Source organism: Mus caroli, chromosome 9 (genome assembly GCF_900094665.2).
Source record: "Mus caroli chromosome 9, CAROLI_EIJ_v1.1, whole genome shotgun sequence".
Classification (NCBI taxonomy): domain Eukaryota; kingdom Metazoa; phylum Chordata; class Mammalia; order Rodentia; family Muridae; genus Mus; species Mus caroli.
Window position 1 is genome coordinate 103,425,283 of NC_034578.1, and position 19,082 is coordinate 103,444,364.

Genomic DNA, 19,082 nt, shown 5'->3' on the forward strand with positions numbered 1-19,082 from the left:
CACTCTAGGCTAGGTGCTCTGATCCCAGAACAACTTCAAAAGGTATGTACTATGTGTGGGCAAGGTGCCACCATCTTCCAGAGGCACTCCTGGGAATGCAAGGACAGTGTAGAAGTTTCCAGCCCATGGGACCAGAGCAGAAAGAGCGATGTAGGTCTACGCCAGTCCCATTTGGCTAGAGCAGGCAGGGGTTGAGTCTCTCATGGCTTCTCTCTGTCAGATGACAGGGATGAATACACTGTGGATATCAAACCCAAGACCTAGGGTTTCTGAACCCCAAGGTAGAGGCTGGGGCTGGCTTGGTACAAAGTCCCAGCACAGACCAGGCTCTGTGTCCTCCTTTATTATGATTAGAGTCCATAGTCCTCTGCCCACTCATTCGGAGTCCAGAGCCCAGGAAACCTCTTGGCGGTTCTGCCAGATCCTGGAGCTTACCAAGAGCAAAGTTCGAGATGGACTGCCCAGCTCACAAAGAACGACAGGGCTTCAGCTGCCTAAGTGTGTGTGTAGCCAAAGCACAGTGTTCATGAAGCTGTCCGATTCCACCTCCACCTCTGACAGCGCATGGGTGCTCTTGGGATACAGCAGGAGCCTGTAATGAGCAGCAACACATGACATTGGAGGGTCCTGTCCTGTTTACCTGCCACCAGCTGCCCAAACTATCCTGTGACACTCACCGGACAGGCACATTCCGGGCCTTGAGGGCATGGTAATACTCCAGACCCTGCTTGAAGGGTACACGCCGGTCCTCCTGGCCCAGCATCAGTAACACTGGTGTCTTTACCTAGGTGTATGGGAGGCAAGCAGCTGTGGCGAGCTGAGCTCTGGACTCTGGAGGAATGGGTGGCACACACAAGGATACCTGGGTACCTGAGGGATGTACTTGATGGGTGATTTATCCAGCATCTCTTCCCACACATTCAGGTCTGGCAGGCAGTCATTACTATAAGGAAAGCCAGTCTCCACCATACACCTATAAAAGACCAACAGATGCAGACCGCAGGATCTCCCTGGGAACCCGGGGTGGGAGGAAGGCAGGGATCTTTAATGCACACTCACCAATCAGGGATGTCAGTGGCACCCATCATGGAGACAATGTTGATCACTGGGTTCCGGGCTATACAGGCACTGTAGGTCTCTGGGTATTGACCAATCAGATGGCAGGAGAGGAACCCACCATGGGAACCACCCATAAGGGCCACACGTCTTGCATCGAAGTGTTCCTCCTGGAGCACCTGCTGCACTGCGAACTAAATTGTGGGCAGAGGACACCACAGTTTGCTCACTGCCAGCTGAAGGCCATGGCTCCACCCTCCTTATCCAGGAGCCCAGTACCCGGCTACCTGGACATCCTTCACATCCTGGTGGCCCACATTGCCTGGGAGGGAAAGGATGCTGTCTTGGCCAAAGCCCGTGGAGCCACGATAGTTCACTAAAAGTGAGACAAGATAGTCAGGCAACGTTCTGAGCCCTCAACTCAACCCATCCATGTATCTGTGAAGCAGGCTCTAGGACCAGCTGCATCACATGCTGTCAAGGCGAAGTAGCCAAGAGATAGGAAGCAGCTACCCAGAGACCACAGCATCCTTTCCAGGGAAGCTTCAAGTTAATCCACATGATCACCAGGTTATGAAGCCAGAGGCTAGATCAGGGCAATTTCTAGTAGTAGCTTCTTTACTTCTCTTTTCTTTTTTCCAAGATAGGGTTTTTCTGTGTAGCCCTGGCTGTTCTGGAACTCCTCTATAGACCAGGCTGATCTTGGACTCAAAACTCCACCTGCCTCTGCCTCCCAAGTGCTGGGATTAAAGGAGTGTGCCGCCATTGCCCAGCCCCAGTAGCGGTTTCTAAAGAGTAAGCACACCATAGAAAAGCACATACAACCAAGGCCACCCTGTCACTTCATGAAACCCCAGGGGGATTGCAGGTCCTTTCTTACCCAGTAGTACTGCAAAGCCCATCTTGCAGAGCATGGCTGGGAACAGCATCCAGGCAGTGACAAAGGAAGAATGGGGTCCCCCTGCAGACAGGAAGCAGAGGATGAAGGCCAGCTAGGAGGGGTGGGAGGGAGACCAGAGCTCTTAGGTGAATACCTACCATGGGGCATGACTACCATGGGGACCTGGCTCTTATCTGGAGAGTTGCTGGGCTGCAGGAGGATTGCTTCAAAGTCAAGGTCAGCTGCAGGGAGAAGGCAGTCGTCAGCACCACCAGTCCTACTTCACAAAGGCTTCCTCAACCAAGGCCCCGTCTGTAGTATGGCATGGGTCTGATCAAGTAGAACAGAGGCCTAGCCAAGGTAGCTCACAGGCAGCTCACACATGACACACGGAGCCCCCTAAAGCTTGTGCACTTTTCTGCCTTGTTAGAAAGGATAACACTCTAGTGTAGTCACATAAGCCTCGTGTGTGGCCTGTTTCCTTTAAACCTTAATTCTCCCACCAGGGATGATATGCCCTGGCAGGAGCCGGTGTTGATAACCACAGCAGGCACTCAGATCTCTGGACGCTACTTCCTATGACTGTAAGATCAGAAAAACTTTTAGAGGAAATCCTAGAAAGCCTGCAATGCGAGCTAGGAAGGGCCACCACTGTGCAGTGTGCTGGCATCTGGAGAAGGTGCTCGTCTGCCATTGGCCCAGCTCACCATATTGTACATTCTCTTGGTCTGGAGGTGGGTGCAGCACTCGGATGCCCCAGTGGATGTCAGGAATAGGTTCAGCCTCCTCCAGCGACACCCATGACACAGACTGCTCCTTCCCAGCAGGAGGCAGGAACCCGACTTTCTGCCAGGGGGAAGGAGAGTGTCACAGGTAGGCCAGCTCTCAGGAACCCATCTCTGAAGAGCACAGCATAGATTCTTGTTGAGTGGTGTATACAGGAGACATCCACATCTGAACCACCCCTAGCCCTACCAACTTCTTGGCTTCGAGGTTTCCCTTTCTCCCTGGACTCTAGTAATAAATGACTGGGCACTTCTGAAGGCACACTGTTCAGGATGGTGTCAACGTTAGCCCCTGGTTCCTACTCATGAGTGTCGAGCTCAAAGAACCATTGGACTAGGCTGGAGCCCAGTTGTCTCTGCCCTTCTACATGCTGACCTACCATGATCAGTCTTTGGGCCCAGTTCTAAGACATGGGAACTTGTAATTCCTGTCTACTAGCCTGGGACCCACAATACTCACCAGGCTCGGGGGCAGGTTGGGTGTGGAGAACTGGGCCACCATAAGGTCTCGGTCAATTGTAAGCAGCTTCCAGCTTCCCGCTGACCCCGCTAGAGGAAGCAGATGATATAAGTGCCTGGCAGGGACCACAACTTTTCTACCTTTAACCCTGATACGCACACCTAACTGCACATGTCCTGGGTAAGCCTCCTGTTCATCTGACAGACACAGGCTATGCTCAAGAATTGCCAGACCTAGGGACACAGAAAGCTACCAAAGTACTCTACCTACTCCAATGACTTCGGTGTGAAAAGGATGATAGCCTTTTTCCTACTGGGTATAGGGAAGGGGACTGGTCTAACGTTTGTCCATTCGTTACTGTTATTGCTGTCATTACTATTTACTTATGTGCACTAGGCTTTGTATATGCTAGGGAAACACCCTAGGAAGGAGCTAGGTCCTAAGCCAGAAACGTAGAACTAGGACTTTGGCATCTGTAGTGGTTTGAATAAAAATGGTCCCCAAAAGCCTCATAAGGAGTGGCACTATTAAGAGGTGTGGCCTCATTGGAGTAGCTGTGGCCGTTAAAGTGTGCCATTGAGGGTAGGCTTTGAGGTTTCAGAAGCTCATGCCAGGTCCACTGTCACTCTCTTCCCGCTGCCAGTCAATTCAGATGTAGAACTCTGGGCTCCCTCTCCAGCACCATGTCTGCCTGAGTGCTCTCCGCCATCACGATAATGGACTAAACCTCTGAAAAGGAAACTGTAAGCCAGCCCCAATTAACTGTTTCCTAATTAAGAGTTACCACAATCATAGCAGTAGAAACTCTAAGACTCTTTCTGACCCACCTCGGGGACACAGATGTGTGCAGAGCCAAGGCAGGTGGAGAACTCAAAGGCTGGTTCAGAGGGAGACCATAGGAGTGAGTGTGGGGAAGCTAGAAAGTCCAGCCATGGTTTCTCCAGGGTCTGGCAGGAGGTAGATGACTATACTAGCCTGGCAAGACAGGTCTGGAGAGCTTAGGACAGGGGTGGAGCTATGGGGCTAGGGCATATGGAGGTAATAGTGCAGCGAAGAAAAGAGGTAGTGTCCTGGCTGGCTCCTCAGGGCACTGCTGGCAAGGCCTGTGGTGCATCCGGGGTGAGAATGACGGAGCGTACCACTGCTGCCCTGGGTCAAGCTCTAGCTCCTTTCCTAAGCGGCTACCCATCCACTCGCCCCTGGCTGCCCATCCCCAACCCCTGTCGTCACCCTGCTGTCACCCTATGGCAGAGGTCCTGCTCACCAGCTGTCAGGGAGGTGACACTTCCCGTCTGGGTGTCCACAGCAAACAGGTCCTTAAACAGAGGGGAGACTACTCATAGCACCCCATCCAACAGCCCTCGGGGGCCTGCCCCTATCTCCTTTCTACTGGCATAGGGCCATTTTGGCCTATGGTGATGGCTACTCTGTGGAACAAGGAGAACCCTGGATCTAGATTCAGTTCCTTCACAACGTACTGGATACACCCAGGCAAGGAACGGAAGGATATGAGAACAAATAATACCATACCCAAAGGACCATGGGACATGCCAGCACATCATCCCTAAGGACCCATCCAGGCTCCATCACCTGTCACTACAAAGTGTTCAGGGACCCATCTCAGGGACTGCCCAAGGCTTGGGCCTCTTCTGTCGGGCACCAGAGCATTTGGCCCCCTTGAGGAACAGCAAGTCCAGCAGAAAAGGATTCAAGGGTTCAGTGAATACTTTCCAGCTCGGCATTCCTCCAGGGCCATGCACCCCCTCTGCCCCAGGTCCTAAACTCTTCGGCAGACCATCAGAGGGCAAATGTTGTTGATGCTACCTCCCGACACAATCAGGGGCTTTTACCTGCCGACTGCGCTGGACTGAGTCGAAGACCACTCTCTGGCTGTCAGCTGACCAGCATCCCAAAGGAAGGAGGCTGCAGTAGATCCCAGAGAAGCTTTCTGCAAAGACAGAAAGGCTGAAGCTGCATCTAAGAGTGGAGGCCTGAGGGATCGAGAAGATGAGGTTGGGGAATTCACCCAGGGCCCCTGAAATCTGTAGTAGGATCACAGTCCTAGACATGCGGGTACCCTTGGCAGTGAGGAGTTTACTGAGTAGAAGGTGAAGGGGGTGGGAGGAGAGACTTCTGAGGACCCATAGAGGCAGAGTTGGAAAGCTCAGGCAGCAAACGCGATGCTTTCCTGTTGGTTGTTCCAATGTCTTGGCAACATTAAATGCCTTAACCTTAAGAGAACATGTTTGTCCACCACAGTGCAGAGCACAGCAGCTCACGTGGGAGCTCCGAGGGTGGACATACCCACCCCTTCCACACAAGTGAAGAATCAAGCTCATGGAGGCACTAACCCTGCACTGACCCTGGACACATGGCTAACGGGCAGAGCCGAGGGGTTAGACTCCGTCCCTACTCTCGAGTGCTTGTAAACCAAAGGTGTAGCTAAGGACCAAGCACAGGGCTTTGCACATGTGAGCCTTGTGCTTGACCACTGAGTTGTATTTCAGCTGTATCCCTGCAACTTTGTGCACTGGATCTGCCCACTGGACCCTTGGACCTTTCTGGGTGGCTTGAGAAAACTTTCATCCCTGTGTCCTTAGGATGCCCCAGGACTGCAGGCAGAGCTGTAAGCACCTGATGTTGAGAGAGGAGCCTCAGAGCTACCTTTCCAGAGGACCAGCTGACTTAGACTGGACAAAGGTTGCTGGGGTGGCATGGGGTTGAACACAGAGTAACACAGAGCCCGCAGCCCCAGGGCTTCTCAGGCGTAACATTCCAAACTAACGTATTTCCTGAGACTCATCCCAAGCCAATTTGAGCCACTCTGACCTTAGTTTTGGTCTAGCCAAAAATTCTCAGACTATTACCCATAGTAGCATCTTCTATCTCTGTTGGGCCTGGGCACAGGGCTGCAGTAACAAGGAGAGAGTCCTCCAAAGGAACCCAGGAAGGAGGGACAGATAGCACTATTACAGACCCCACTGATGTCCCCAGCCAGGCACCTCTTACCTCCCAGCCGCCGAGGTACAATGTCCACCACCAACGAGGTGACCTTGGTGTACCAGTCATACTGTAAGAGAAAACAATGGTCAAACCCACCAGGCCATGGACCTCAGGGCACAGAACTCTGTTATCTATCCCTTTGGGTGACAACTTAGGGAGAGATGGGGGCTAATTTATCTCTTTTATGGGAGCCTGGACTTGTCTCAGATAGGCATGTCCCTTGGACTTCCACCCAGAGCTCTCCTTGTGCAGGGGATGGACTCTGTATAACCCCCAACCCTGCCCCTGCTCCTTGTAGAGCCCGGCTACTTGGAGACGTGAACTAAGATGCGCAAGCATCTCTGTGGCTGGGGGAGCCCCTTGAGGTGGTGAGCCCTGAGAATACCCAAGCCTCCAGGTCCTACCTTGACAGGTCAGGCCACTGGTCCACGGAGGACAGGAGAGGGCCCAGAGCAGGGAGATGATACCATCCCTTTAGCCCTCACTCCCCATCAAGAGCTAACCGTCCCCCCACCCCACCCACTTCAGCTCACCAGGTAGAGCTGGCTGCACTGGTGATGAGGGGCTAGAGACGGGTACTGCAGGTAGACGATGCGACACTGGTCTGGGCTCAGCCGAGGAGAGCAGACGGCCAGGGACTCATCCGAGAGTAGTTCTAGGCCACAGAAATATGATTATCACACAGACCGGGGAAGAATAACAGTCAGGAAAGCACATGTGGACGCCAGACACTTACCACACTTCCCCCCGCTCAGGTCCACATAGTACAGAGCTGACCTGGAAAGGTCAGAGAGACACTCAGCTCCATGGTCAGCTGGGCCGTAAGGGCCCTCTGGTCTGCCCGCTTCCTCACCTGCGATTGGTGCAGTAGCGGATACCTAGCCGGAAGGGTTCGTGCCACCAGCCCACAAACACCACACCCGTGTCTCCAGGGGCCCAGAAAGCCTGCAAACAAGACCACAAAGTAGGTATGAGCAAGACGTAATCGCTCAAGCAGGGGACCCCGACTCCAGAAGGGGCAAAGGCCAAGTTGCTGCTGACCTGACCAGGGGACACATTTTCAGGGACGCCCTCAAGCACCGAGATGTTACCACTTTCGATATCCAGCACGCAGAGCACAGGGATGCTTTTGGAAACCATAGTTTCTCCCCAGTCTTCATAAAATACAAACTGGTCCCCCTGAGAACAGAGGACACTCAATGCCTAGGGTGCCTACAGAACCCTACCCTGCCTCCTAGACACTAGGGCCTCCCAGGTCCACTGGATGTAGGGCAGGGCTGCCCGGCAGGGCCTGTGTGGCCCGGCCACACCACAAGCACCTTGATGGCCTGGTCTGGCTTCTTCGGCCTGGCCATCTCCTCATCGCTGGCACTGACGTCCAAGGCTTTGGTTTGAAAGAAGGACTCAGCTTTGGGACGCTTCTTCTCCGCCACATACAACAAGTGAGTCTCTGAGTGTGACCAGGAGAGGCAGCCAAAGCAGTCTGCATGCAGGGAGGGACGGTTAGGGGGAGCCCAATGCTCTAGCTGCCCCTTCTTCCCACCCCGCCTGCTTACCAGCCAGGCACCTCACCATCCTCATAAGCAGGCCCGTGCTTCTCCAGGGCGGACAGGTTGAAACTCTTGAGTTTCCGGTTCTTCTCCCAGACCTGAGGATACCTGGGCATCAGGCTGCTTGCCCCTCCACAGAGCTTCACCTGTGGCACTAAGTGACCTGCTGGCTGCCACCTCATCCTTGCAAACTCACCTCCAAGAACTGTTTTTCCTCTCCCGAGACTGCACCTCCAGCCTTGCGCAGCACTGCTTTCATGGTGCCTGAAGGAGACTCTCTGCTCAGCAGCCTGAGAACAGGGGTTGCAGGTCAGGAAGGTGCCAAGACCTCCCCAAACAGCCTTGTGCTGGCCCCCTAACTGGTCACAACCTTTTAGATGAGTCTGAGTGTCTCTGTCTCTGTCTGTCTCCTTTCTTTATAAGCCCTTTTTGGTCTGGCGTTATAAAATCAGAATTGGCCACACAGGAGGCTATCTCCCATCTAACTCGGACTCTGATCTCATACCAGCCCATGAAGCACTCCCAGCCTCAAGCTGGCTGGCCTTCTTTCTCTTCCTTAGGTTACTGACTTGACTGTCTCCAGAGTCCTAGGGACCTAGGCCCTAGTTTAGAAGAAGCTCCTAGTATTTATCAGGCCATGTCTCCAGAGACCAGACAAGCTCTCAGGGGGCAGGCTCTTTGCTCCCCTGAAGCCACCCAAAGTTGTCCCTGAAGGGGATAGGCACAGAGCATGACACCCTAAGGACACATGGCGACATTTATGAAAGGCTAGCATGGCAGGTGGCTGCGGTCTTGTCTACAGACTGCTCCTGTCACACTTACTCCCCCCGGGTTTCCACACTGTTGCCCGCAGGCCCAGCAAACACCACCGAGTCTCCATCATGGAACACTAGGTACTGGCGGCAGAATCGGATGTTCTCCATTCGATCCAAGTCCCTCTGAGTCCACTCTGCAAGGGAGGCAGGGGGCTGCTCAACTTGTCTGGGCCAGTTTGGACCACTGCCCACCAATCAAGGCCTATCTTTCCCAGTCTGTCTCCGGACAGCCTGAGTATAGCCTGGACGACACTTCACTTAATATAACCTAAGCCTAGGCTTCCAGAGCCTGAGTTGACGGTCAGAGAGATCCCACTACCAACCACAGAATTTTAAGGGCAACATAGCTGTTGTTGGGTTGTTGAATGTAAGGGCTGGAGAGTCCTGCGAGGCCCACACCTTGCACTCAGGTCTGAATTTTACTCCCACACCTTCAACTCATTTACGGATTTATTTATCAGTAAGGCTAGTGCAGCCCCCAAAACACCTGTGCGCAGGAACTACAGTTGGGCTTCCTCCCCAAACCCGAGTCAAGCAGCGTGCCCTCCACAGTCCCCATCACTCCACCTGGATGCACGGCCCGTCGCCACCCAGTTCCCTCGGTCTACACACCAGTGTGCACAGTCCGATAGAGGCCCCCATACTGCGTGGTGACCTCCGGGCCCAGGCAGGCGGCGCTCAGCGAAGGCTGGCGGCTAAGGCCTCGGTACAGCGCTGCCGCCTCCTGGGGCTCACTCAGCAGCACCTGCGCAGGGGACACACCAGGGTCAGGCTCAGCCCGGGCTACGGAGGCCACGGGGGCCACGGGCCGAGCCCTCACCTGACGCTCCATAGTCGGTCTTTCGGTAGCAGCTAAGTCCCGGAAGTGAAGCTCCGGGGGCGGGGCCTAAGGCGGTCCCCAGTTTCCGCTACACTCAGTGGCGACCTGGGACCCGCAGGGCCCTGTATAGGCTCCAGCCAGTCGGCAGGGGGCGGGGCCTGGATAGTAAGAAGGAGGGGCCTACGAAGGAGCCGCCCGGAGGGGAGGAGTGGGAACCAAGTGAAAATTCAGTCGAGGACTAGGCAAGTGGGAGGCAAAATCAGGGAGTCGAGTCCTGGGATTTTTAGAGAGGGGAGGCTCCGAGGAGTGAGGGCGGACGTTTAGCAGCAGAATACAGAGCCGGTGTTCAGAGACAGGGCAGGTCTGGGAGGAGTGAAGGAAGTAGGATCGGACCCCAGCCGACTGTGAGCTGAAAGCTGCGGGGTCAGAGAGAAAGCCCTGAGCGTTCGAAGGGCGGGGCTTCGGAGGAACACCAATGATCCTTAAGGATGAGGGGGCAGGGGCGGGGACGGGTGGGAACCGAATACTGAGACTAGCGGGTTTGTGAAAGCGGAATGTTGCGGGGCGCCGCAGTCGCAGGGATCTCTTTCAGCGCTCTCCCCATCTACTGCAAGCCAGGCGATTAGGAGTGGGAAATTTAGGTCCCCGGGCGGAGCCCTGGGGCGCCGGGCAAAGGGCGGTGCTGAACTCTCTGGGTGCTACCCTGGCTTATCAATCACCAGACTTGCCCCTAAAGCTATCTGTTGCCACAGCCTTAACCCGCCCTTCTCAGAGGCTCCTTGCTGCGGATCGTGAGCAGACTGCGTCTCAACCTACTCCAAGGGCCGATGTGGGGGGGTCAGACTTCACCTAAGAGCAGCGAGCGTACTGTGGAAAGAAGAGCCTAGGCAGACAGTCACAGGACTGGGTTGACTTAGGTGACAGCAGAGAGCAAGAGTGATTGGGCAACAGTAGGTATCTCCCCCTCCTCCATATAGCTTGAGAGTGGCTGGTCTCTCAGACCAGCTATGGGTCCCCTTGAATGAGTGCTTTCTTTCTTACTTGAGGCAAAATTGATACTCTTTAATCTCTGTTTCTTATTTTCTAGTGCTGCTTAACTTATATTTGTTTAGTTTCTCTACGTAGTCCTGGCCTCAAACTCACAGAGACCCACCTATCTCTGTCTCCCAAGAGCTGGGATTAAACGTGTGGGCTATGATATCCGACTTGAACTATTCTTGACTATACGTGAGGATTAAAGTCTCAGCCTCAGTCTCAGGGGTGTGTGGGGGAAAGTGAGTTTGGAACAAGGCAGGCAGATGTAAAGCTTGTTTGACAGCACCAGGGGGCAGCACCTGCCCACCTAGCTCCTGGGAACCGGGATCCTGAAAACTGTCCGGTGGCTTAGGACAGGCCTTTGCACCTTCCTGGAGGGTCATGTTTGAATGGCTTCGTGTTGACTCTGCCTCAATTGTGCCAACATTTCTGAAATTTTGCTCTTTCTCATTTTTTTCTTTAATCGTGGAGAATACTGTCACAAACGTTGGCATCTACCTGTTTGGCTAAGCGTTCCCACTTCAGAAATCATCCCGAGACTGTCTGGAGGTTTATATCAAGTCCTTTTATTCTGATACCACAGAAATACCTTGTCACAGTACAGGGGAGGGACACTGAAGTACCACGAGTTCTCACAGAGCACAGGAGGACGGCACACAATTCACAAGGTCATGTGGAGGACTCGGGTCATTGCACTTACAATGTAAACTTGTTTGTCTGACTTTGTACAGCACTCTCCCCCTCACAGAGAGAAGGAGAGAGGGGAGGAGGAGGGGAGGGAAAGCAAAAACAAGACATAGAAGCTAGAGGGAGAAAATGTAGATGGCCACCACTCTCCAGGGTACCACACTTGAGAGGAGTTGATTTGACCCCAGAGGCTGAATGAGACTCGTGCACACGTGCACAAACACATACACACACACACACTCACACATACACACATACATACACACACACACTCATGTACATGTGCTTACACATACAGTATCTCATGACTTCTATGGCTCTCCAGTGCCACCCGGTGCACATGGTAGCAGGGTGCTGGCACCCAGGGAGACAGAGATGGCATCTCCAGAGAGTTTCATTTGATTATATATGTCCCTCCGGCCCTGATGGAGTCCACGATGACACATTATTTACAGCATGGGAGGAGAAGGGCTATTGGGCAGGACTGTACTCTCATGGATAAGGACCTGCCTGGAAAACTCTCCAGAGGCTCCAGCGTACAGGCCAGAATTGCTGCCCTGGCTGTTCTTTCAGTGTGGGCCCTGAGACTGTTCACCCTGCCCAAAGAACAGGAAGAAGATGGTGCGAGGACCATCCCTATGAAGTGAGTGTGTTGAGGCCTTGCGTGGGCAGAGGAGGGTGCCCTTGCTTATGACACTAAGAGGGGAGAAAATGGAGGTCTGGGCTCTACACAGAGGTTTCTTACTCATTTGGAGAGGCACCCATTGCTCGCCATGTCCCAGAGCAGCAGACACTGGTCCGCAAGCCCCAGAGCCAACACAAGGGCCAGGGATGCCTATGACCTAGAAGTCTCCTGCAGTCATAGTCACAGGAGGGCAAAGATCCGTCCTGTGGGCACAGCCAGGGATAGAGTAGCAGATATCAGAAATGTCAGAAAAGAAATGTCCTGCAAAGTTAATACCTTAGAGCCTAGGGGTCAGCCAGAGCCTGACCCGTGGACACCCTGCCTGCCCTCATCCCCTAGTCTAGCCCCTTGACTCTGAGAGGAAAGGGATACAGCCACGGTCCCAGGTATCTAGACCCTGGGTACATCCTGTACACACCTGGGCCTGGGAGTTCCTCAGAGAGGGCCTTCTTCAGCCCTTTTAGAGATGGCCCCATATAGCCCAAGTTTGATCTCTGAGATATTCCATAGTGTGAAGAAAGCTAAATCCCGGGAACTCGGGCTCTTAAGTCCAACACAGCTTGAAGTGTCCCAACCACAGCTGCCGATGGTGGGACAGGATCCCACACTAAAGGATTTATAAGCCTTGTAAAAATGCATGAGAAACGTGAACCCCTGAGAAATGCATGGTATACACCAAAGCTCTCTGGAGGCATGCCAGACTTTAGGGGTCAGGCAGGTACTGTCTGCCCTACTCCTGGGCCAGTGAGGGAGATGCTGACAACAGTGGGATACTTATGCTTCAGAGGAGGCAAGTCCTGGGGCAGATGTGGAGAGGGTTACACCAACCCTTCAGTAAGCTTTGCTCTTGAGAGACCTTCTGGGCTCAGTTTGAAGCTGTTATTTATGTGAACAGCTTTTTCCTGAATGATATTTTCAGCTATAGCCAGCTCTTCCTGGGTACCCTATGACCCCTGGCTCCATTCCAGATAGATCTCTTGGCTCACAATCCTTTAAGGTTCCTCATCACAAAGGAGAGACATAGAGCAGAGTCAGTCAAGATCTAGGAATCATAGGGCACAGCCAGGATCCCTTGGCTTCTGCCTCTCCACAGATGTACCCCAAGCTTTGCCCTTGAGCAGTACCCCACTGGGAAGATGTGACCAGTTTCTTTTGGCTCAGGCCTGGGATAGGAGGGAAAAATGATATACAAGTAGAAATCCTACAGCAAACCCACAGAATGTCCATACACATGCATCCTGTGCGGGCTCCCCTCTCTGTCTAGTCTAAGGTTTGTTTTTATCTGCTAGTGAACACAGATAAAAACTGCAAGGTGTCTGGGGCCTCACTGCCTGCTCCCTGGCCTGGCAAATGCAGGCAGTTCTGGCAGGTCTTTACTAGCGTGTCCCAAAGTCAGGGAGAAGCGCTCCTAAAGGAGAAGTTTGGAGGCGAAAAGAACTCCAAGCAAGAGGTCGGGCATTTAAAATGAATGAAATCGTGCAAAGAAGCTTCGAGCCGTGCATGCTCCAGTGCCAGACAGGCGGCGACTCACCTGGCAAGCAGCGAGTCCTGCCACAGGTCAAACATGCCACAGACTTAAAATTTACACATGCACACCTGCGCACGTGCACACACACACACACACACACACACTCACGCGCGTACACACACACACACACACACACACACACACACACGCTCTCGATTTCTCTCTCACACACACAGAATGTGGGGACAAGGATTAGGTTGGGGTGATGGTATGAGCAGATAGAGCTGTCCAGTTTCTCAACTGCATGTTTGCAATTAACTCCTTATATGTAACACGGAATTTATTAAATATTAACAGTTGTCTTTGAGGGTTTATATTTCATTGCATAGAACATTAGAGATGAGACTTGTGGCTGGGCCCGAGATGAAGGGAGGCCTCCCAGGGAAGGGCTTTGGGGAGGCATGTAGCCCAGTCCACGAGGTGAATGGACGGTGTCATACTCCCCTTACCTCACAGGTCTCTGAAGCTCTCCCTTGGCTCCTCTGCTCTGAGCACACCCACTGCTGATGGCTTAAGAAGACTGGGATTGCACAGTAAACAGGCGGGCTGAGGAGCCTCCCTAGACCTCGCCCTGGGTTTGTGCTCTTGGTGGCCTGCTGCCCGCTATTGCTTCTAAATCAACGTTTCTCCCTGTGCTGAGCAGGGGCAGAGCAGAGAGGAAACCAAACCATCAGTCCCGAGGTTGCGGGGTGGGGGTGGGGGTGGGGTGGGGGAGAGACAAAGGGATAAAAGCAAAGAAAAGAAAGGGAGAGAAAGAAAAATAAAACAACAACAAAAAAAATGTTCATGAGGTATACATGTAAATCAAACTGGAATGATTAAGGCTGTTCCTGAAATCAAAAGAAATCCCCAGGTGTAGAGATGAGGAGCCGAGGAGCCGGCTGGTCGAGACAATGGCGGTGCTGCTGGGGTGCTCACAATGGCTGGGGGGATGGCTTTAAGGTGATGGCAGGCATGCCTAGTTACGCTGCCATCCACGGGCTGGGAGAAGCCTCAGCCGGTGCCCACGCTGCGTTTCGGTGCTATGGCCTCTTGTTTCAGCAATGAGACAGTGTTAGGGTCCTAATGTTTGTAAAGTTCTCCCAAACCCATGCTGGCCATGTGGACGTCTGCTCCAGTGTCACCCCCAGGGCAGGGTGACGAGGGCAAGGCCTTATGGCCACACAGGGATCCGGGCCAGCTGGAATGTGAAGGATTCGGAGCCCAGGGCCCCAGCCCTCAGTCAAAGCCCCTCTCCAAGGCTGTGGAAAAAACTTCTGGCATCTTAGAGGGAGGGCAGTGTGCACCCAAACTCTGTGTATAACGCATTGGAAGCCTGGTGGCCAGGCCACAGGAGGCTGCGGGAAGAGCAGCAAACAGCAACAGCAGCAACCGCGTTCTGGTGAGGAGGGTTCCTCGCTCCCAAGGACGGCTGGCCTGAGTAAGGCAGGGTCTCTTGAAAGACATGAAAGGTCCCCCAAGCCAATAGTCCCATTGGTCCGGCAGATGCTTCACCTAGGTCGCTGCTGTGAGAACACATGTCATTCTCATGCTTGGTTGAGGCCCGCCTGCTGGGGCCCGCCTGCTGGGAATCTTTGGGCCAAAGGTTTGCCAGCTTGTAGATGCTTTGAAAAGAGGAGAGAGGGAGAGAAGGAAGTAGGGTTTGTTGTTGTTGTGAGCCCTGGTCATAGTTTGCCACCCTCCTTACATTGCTCCTAGGCCCTGCCATGTGTAATGGCCAGGTCCCGCTTCACCCAGAGGATTGCATTCTGTCAAGGCATAGAGAGGTTAGCGTCTGCGCAAGTTAAAGATTGATCGGGAGAAGGGAGAGCCAGACCTCCAGGAAAAGACCTCCCTTCTTCCTGTGCCATTTGAGACAGCAGGGCCTCATTACATCACCCAAGTGACACCAGAGCGACCCTCTAGTCACTTAGCCTACGCACAGGCATGTGCCACCGTGTCCAACTTCTTTTATGATTGTGTGTATATACCTGCACGTGGGGGTCAGAGGGTAAAGCGCAGGAGTTGGTTCTCCCCTTCCACCATTTGGAGTCTAGGATTTAAACTCAGACTCTCAGGCTTTGGCAACAAACATCTTTAACCACTGAGCCGTCTTGCTGGCCCTTGACATTTATTTTGTAAGCGTATAGGAAGCCAGGTATGATAGTGGACACCCATAACCCTAGCCTTAAGTAATGGAGGGAGGAAACTCACTACAAGTTCACGGTCAGCTTGATCTCTATATATTGAGTTACAGATCGGTCAGTCCTACAAATGAGACCCAGTCTCAAAAAACAAACAAACAAAAACAGGGAGAGTGAGGGAGGTGGGGTTTTGTTTCAAAAGTCAAGCATCTCCTAGCTCATGTCTGAAACTGACATGAAGGACACCAGGAGAGGGACATATGGAGCAGCTTTGACCACCTAGCCCAAATGTTGGCCAAGTGCCAGAATCAGGCAGCTCTTAGCTACAGAGTCACTGTCCCAGTGGCCTGCCCACATGATGGCAAGATGTGGACCAAAGCACAGGTCTTTTCTTCCTAGTAGTTCTCTGGCCCCAAACTCAGGCTCGGTGCTGTCCTGGACCCGGGCCATGGGCTGTCCCTCTCCATTTCCCCTAAGTAACACTTGAGATTTTATGTATGTATGTTCCAGGGCACACCAAGAAACTGTCCAGCTGAGAGGGAGGATGACAGGACATCCACTGCCTGACAGCAAAGGCAGGGAGCATGCTGTCAGTCAGCACTGAGATGGTGTCAGCACTGGGGTGGCTGTCACTAGCAGAAAGCCCAAGGTCTTCACTTTGGCCTATTGTGCCTGCCCAAAATAGCACTGGCCACTGCTCCTCTGCCACGGCCGAGCTGTATTCCTCTCTGCCTGTCTCCGAGGCTGACCAGTTCCACTCAGCATCAGAAGCGCGGCTGGCACCCTGCTTTCCTGTGCCTCCAGCTCTGACTACTTTCTCTAGCGCAGCTCTGGCTGCTGCATAAACCCTGCTGCACATTTGCCAACAGAAAATCCTTTTGCCAGGCAGTGGTGGCGCACGCCTTTAATCCCAGCACTTGGGAGGCAGAGGTAGGCGGATCCCTGAGTTCGAGACTAGCCTGGTCTACAGAGTGAGTTCCAGGACAGCCAGGGCTACACAGAGAAACCCTGTCTCGAAAACAAACAAACAACAAACAAACAAAATTCCTTTCAAATTGGTTTTTAATTATTTTATTTACTTACTTTTGTGGGGGGTTGTTTATTTTGTTTTTTTGTTGTTGTTGTTTTGTTTTGTTTTGAGGCACAGTTTCTCTGTGTAGCCCTGGCTGTCCTGGAACTCCCTCTGTAGACCAGGTTGGCCTTAAATTCACAGAGATCCACCTGCCTCTGCCTTCAAGTGCTGGGGTCAGAGGCATGCGTTACCAGTCATGCAGATGTTTTATTTTGGAGCTTATTTACTTTTTGTCTCACTTAGTAAACTGTTGACTCAAAAGGACGGGAACTGGGTTTTGACTTCTATAGTGTCCCCAATGTCTAAAACAGGATTGGGCACATATCTGGGGTTAGATCAGCATTTGTTGAATAAATGGATGAGAGACTGAGCCTTTTCAGTACCTCCATGCCCCTGAAAAGACTGGCATCTCTTGGTACCCACACACAGCTTCCTCTCTACCATGAGCAGATAAGTAAGGGCCCTGGTGCTCTAAGGCTCCCATAAAGTGACCTGCTTACTGACCACTGTCCTGGACCTGGGCCATGGGCTGCCCCTCCCCCACCTCCCCTGAGTAGCACCTGAGATGTTATAGCTGCCCACATATCTCCATATGCTTAACCCGAGAGCAGGAAAAAGAGCAGGAGACGAGAGGCCTCAGGGAGATGGCGAGATAGGTCATTCTTGGCTGTGCAAAGAACAACTTCAACAACTAGGCTACTCTCCCCAATTCTAAATGAGGGATGTCCTCTTCTGTCCACAGAGGCAGGGCCAAGACCAGGACTGGGGCAGGCTCCGAGAGGGAGCATCCCATCTCCCCTGGCCACTACAGTCTAGGTAGAGGGGGCACCTATCCTGTGCCTTCCTGTTCTCTCACTGGGCTGCCCTGGAGTTGGGCTGACTAGCTGACCAGTGACTGCTTTTTCCTGTGTCCCTTTTCTGTGTTCCTCTCTCCCTACTTCACCCCTTCGCCTTGTGAGCCACAAGCACAACCTGTAAACCCAAAAGTCTCTTCACTTCATGCCCAAAGCTCTATGTTCTGCTGGGTTTGGATACACCAGCACCGGACATCGATGTCTCCAATACAAGCCATAGTCTGTCCTGTCTTTCAGGATGACTTTGAACTCAGTGTCCAGAATACAGACCTGAAGTTGTAGGGGTACAACTGGCGTCAGGGCCCCTTTCCCAAGGATGGCTGACTCATTTACCATCATGCCAGCTAGCACACTGTCTCTGAAGGGGGGCCGCTAGGCCCATCCCAGCTGAAAGAAGCATACCAGGTCCTTTTAAGTTCATCTTCCAGGAATGGGGTCCCTTCACCCACTTCTCTGGTTTACCTTAATCTGGTCCTGACACTCACCGTTATACGCAGAGTCCAGAGCTGCGCCCAGGCCTTTGACTCCAGAGATTTTTCCACAGCAATGAGATTGTCTTTCTTCAGGTCTTCAGGAGCCTGTGGAATGTTACAGAGGAAGGTGATGAATTTCTGCAGCATTGCCCCCTGCATGCAAGCCAAGGTGTCCCATCACTCTGAGAGCACGGCAGAAGACTAGGGTAGTGAGGAAAGGCAAGGGGGACATCAGCCCTGGCTTTCTCTTGCAGGGGACAATGTGGCCCATGCCTGAATTTGTGTGAGTTCAAGGCTAGCCTGGTCTACACAGTGACTGCTCTCCTGAGCCAGCCCATGTCTTAGACTCTGTGCAGTGTCCCTGTTCTTTCTCACGCTTCTAGGAGAGTGTGCCGTAGCTCTCACTGTGCAATCTACTGTAGACTGGACCCTTCCCAGAGGACTCCCCCAGCCACGAGTAACTCAGGCCTCTCCCAATATGGCAGGCACAGGTACTCACCCTTCTGGACACAATCACCAGAATGAGGAAAATTTTTTGCCAAAAGCAGAGACAGCTGTGACATAGAAAACAGAGAGAGATGTCATTGACTGGATCAGACTCCTAGTCGGGGCCATCAGTCAAGGTGAGGCTCAAGGGATAAGGGGGAACCTAGAAAACACCAGGTGCCAGCAGGCGGTCTGTGTCATGGTGGCTTGACCTGAAATCACCCCCATCTCCCCAACCTCCACCAGAGAAGCATCCACCCAGTGTGGACCTGACCCCAGGCAGCAAATACCTTCTGTCAGCTTTCCAGCTTGTTCTGCTGCTCCACCAGGGAGGATCTTAGAGAATACACTCTCTCCTTCTGCCCCTGGCTGACCAGCGGGAGCCCCTGGGGTCCCCCCAGGCCTGGCTCCAGGCTTTGCCCCTGTAGGAAAGAAAGTACCATTATGAACAACCCTGTGCTCGGTCGTTCAGGGGAGGAGGGGAGGAGGGGAGGAGGGAGCCGGAACTCAGGTAACCTGGGCGGTAGAAGAAGGTCGGGGCTAGAGAAATAAAAGTAGGAAGAGGAGACCAAGAGGAGAAAGGCTGGAAGGAAGCAGGAGATAAAAAAGGCTAAAGGGAAGAGAGAGGAGATGAGATAGCAAGCAGGGGAAAGGAGAGAAGGGGAAGGAAGAAGGAAGGAAAGGAGGGAAAAGGAAGGAAGGAAGGAAGGAAGGAAGGAAGGAAGGAAGGAAGGAAGGAAGGAAGGAACTGTGGCTCAGCTGGGCATTGT

General features: G+C 53.0%; 2 protein-coding genes across 2 annotated transcripts in view; both read right to left on the reverse strand.

The window, feature by feature from the left end:
* Positions 1-327: 327 nt before the first annotated feature.
* Positions 328-9,477, reverse strand: Apeh (acylaminoacyl-peptide hydrolase). The gene is made up of 22 exons (XM_021172282.2): positions 9,370-9,477; positions 9,162-9,294; positions 8,557-8,683; positions 7,931-8,024; positions 7,757-7,832; positions 7,504-7,667; positions 7,226-7,363; positions 7,038-7,129; positions 6,921-6,961; positions 6,718-6,839; positions 6,191-6,251; positions 5,032-5,129; positions 4,446-4,497; positions 3,182-3,270; positions 2,644-2,782; positions 2,095-2,178; positions 1,937-2,017; positions 1,344-1,432; positions 1,060-1,250; positions 871-973; positions 678-784; positions 328-592 (listed from the first exon to the last, which is right to left on the reverse strand). Exons 1-22 carry the CDS (start codon positions 9,379-9,381, stop codon positions 487-489), a joined length of 2,199 nt encoding a protein of 732 aa, XP_021027941.1. The 5' UTR covers positions 9,382-9,477; the 3' UTR covers positions 328-486.
* Positions 9,478-14,046: 4,569 nt separating this feature from the next.
* Positions 14,047-19,082, reverse strand: part of Bsn (bassoon presynaptic cytomatrix protein) — a 39,706-nt gene continuing 34,670 nt past the window's right edge. Inside the window, exons 10-13 of the mRNA XM_029481991.1 lie at positions 18,603-18,734; positions 18,326-18,380; positions 17,839-17,931; positions 14,047-14,908 (exon numbers count right to left, since the gene is read on the reverse strand). Of these exons, the coding sequence (XP_029337851.1) occupies positions 18,340-18,380; positions 18,603-18,734 (173 nt within the window). The 3' untranslated portion in view covers positions 14,047-14,908; positions 17,839-17,931; positions 18,326-18,339. The remainder of the gene's footprint in view (positions 14,909-17,838; positions 17,932-18,325; positions 18,381-18,602; positions 18,735-19,082) is intronic.

Bases quoted from the DNA above. Each gene is read 5' to 3' on its own strand.
- Apeh (XM_021172282.2), bottom strand. The intron at 6,840-6,920 runs GTAAGTGTCTGG...TCTGTGGCCTAG, and splicing joins CCTGAGCGGGGGGAAGTGTG to AACTACTCTCGGATGAGTCC. The intron at 785-870 runs GTACCCAGGTAT...CCATACACCTAG, and splicing joins CCATCAAGTACATCCCTCAG to GTAAAGACACCAGTGTTACT.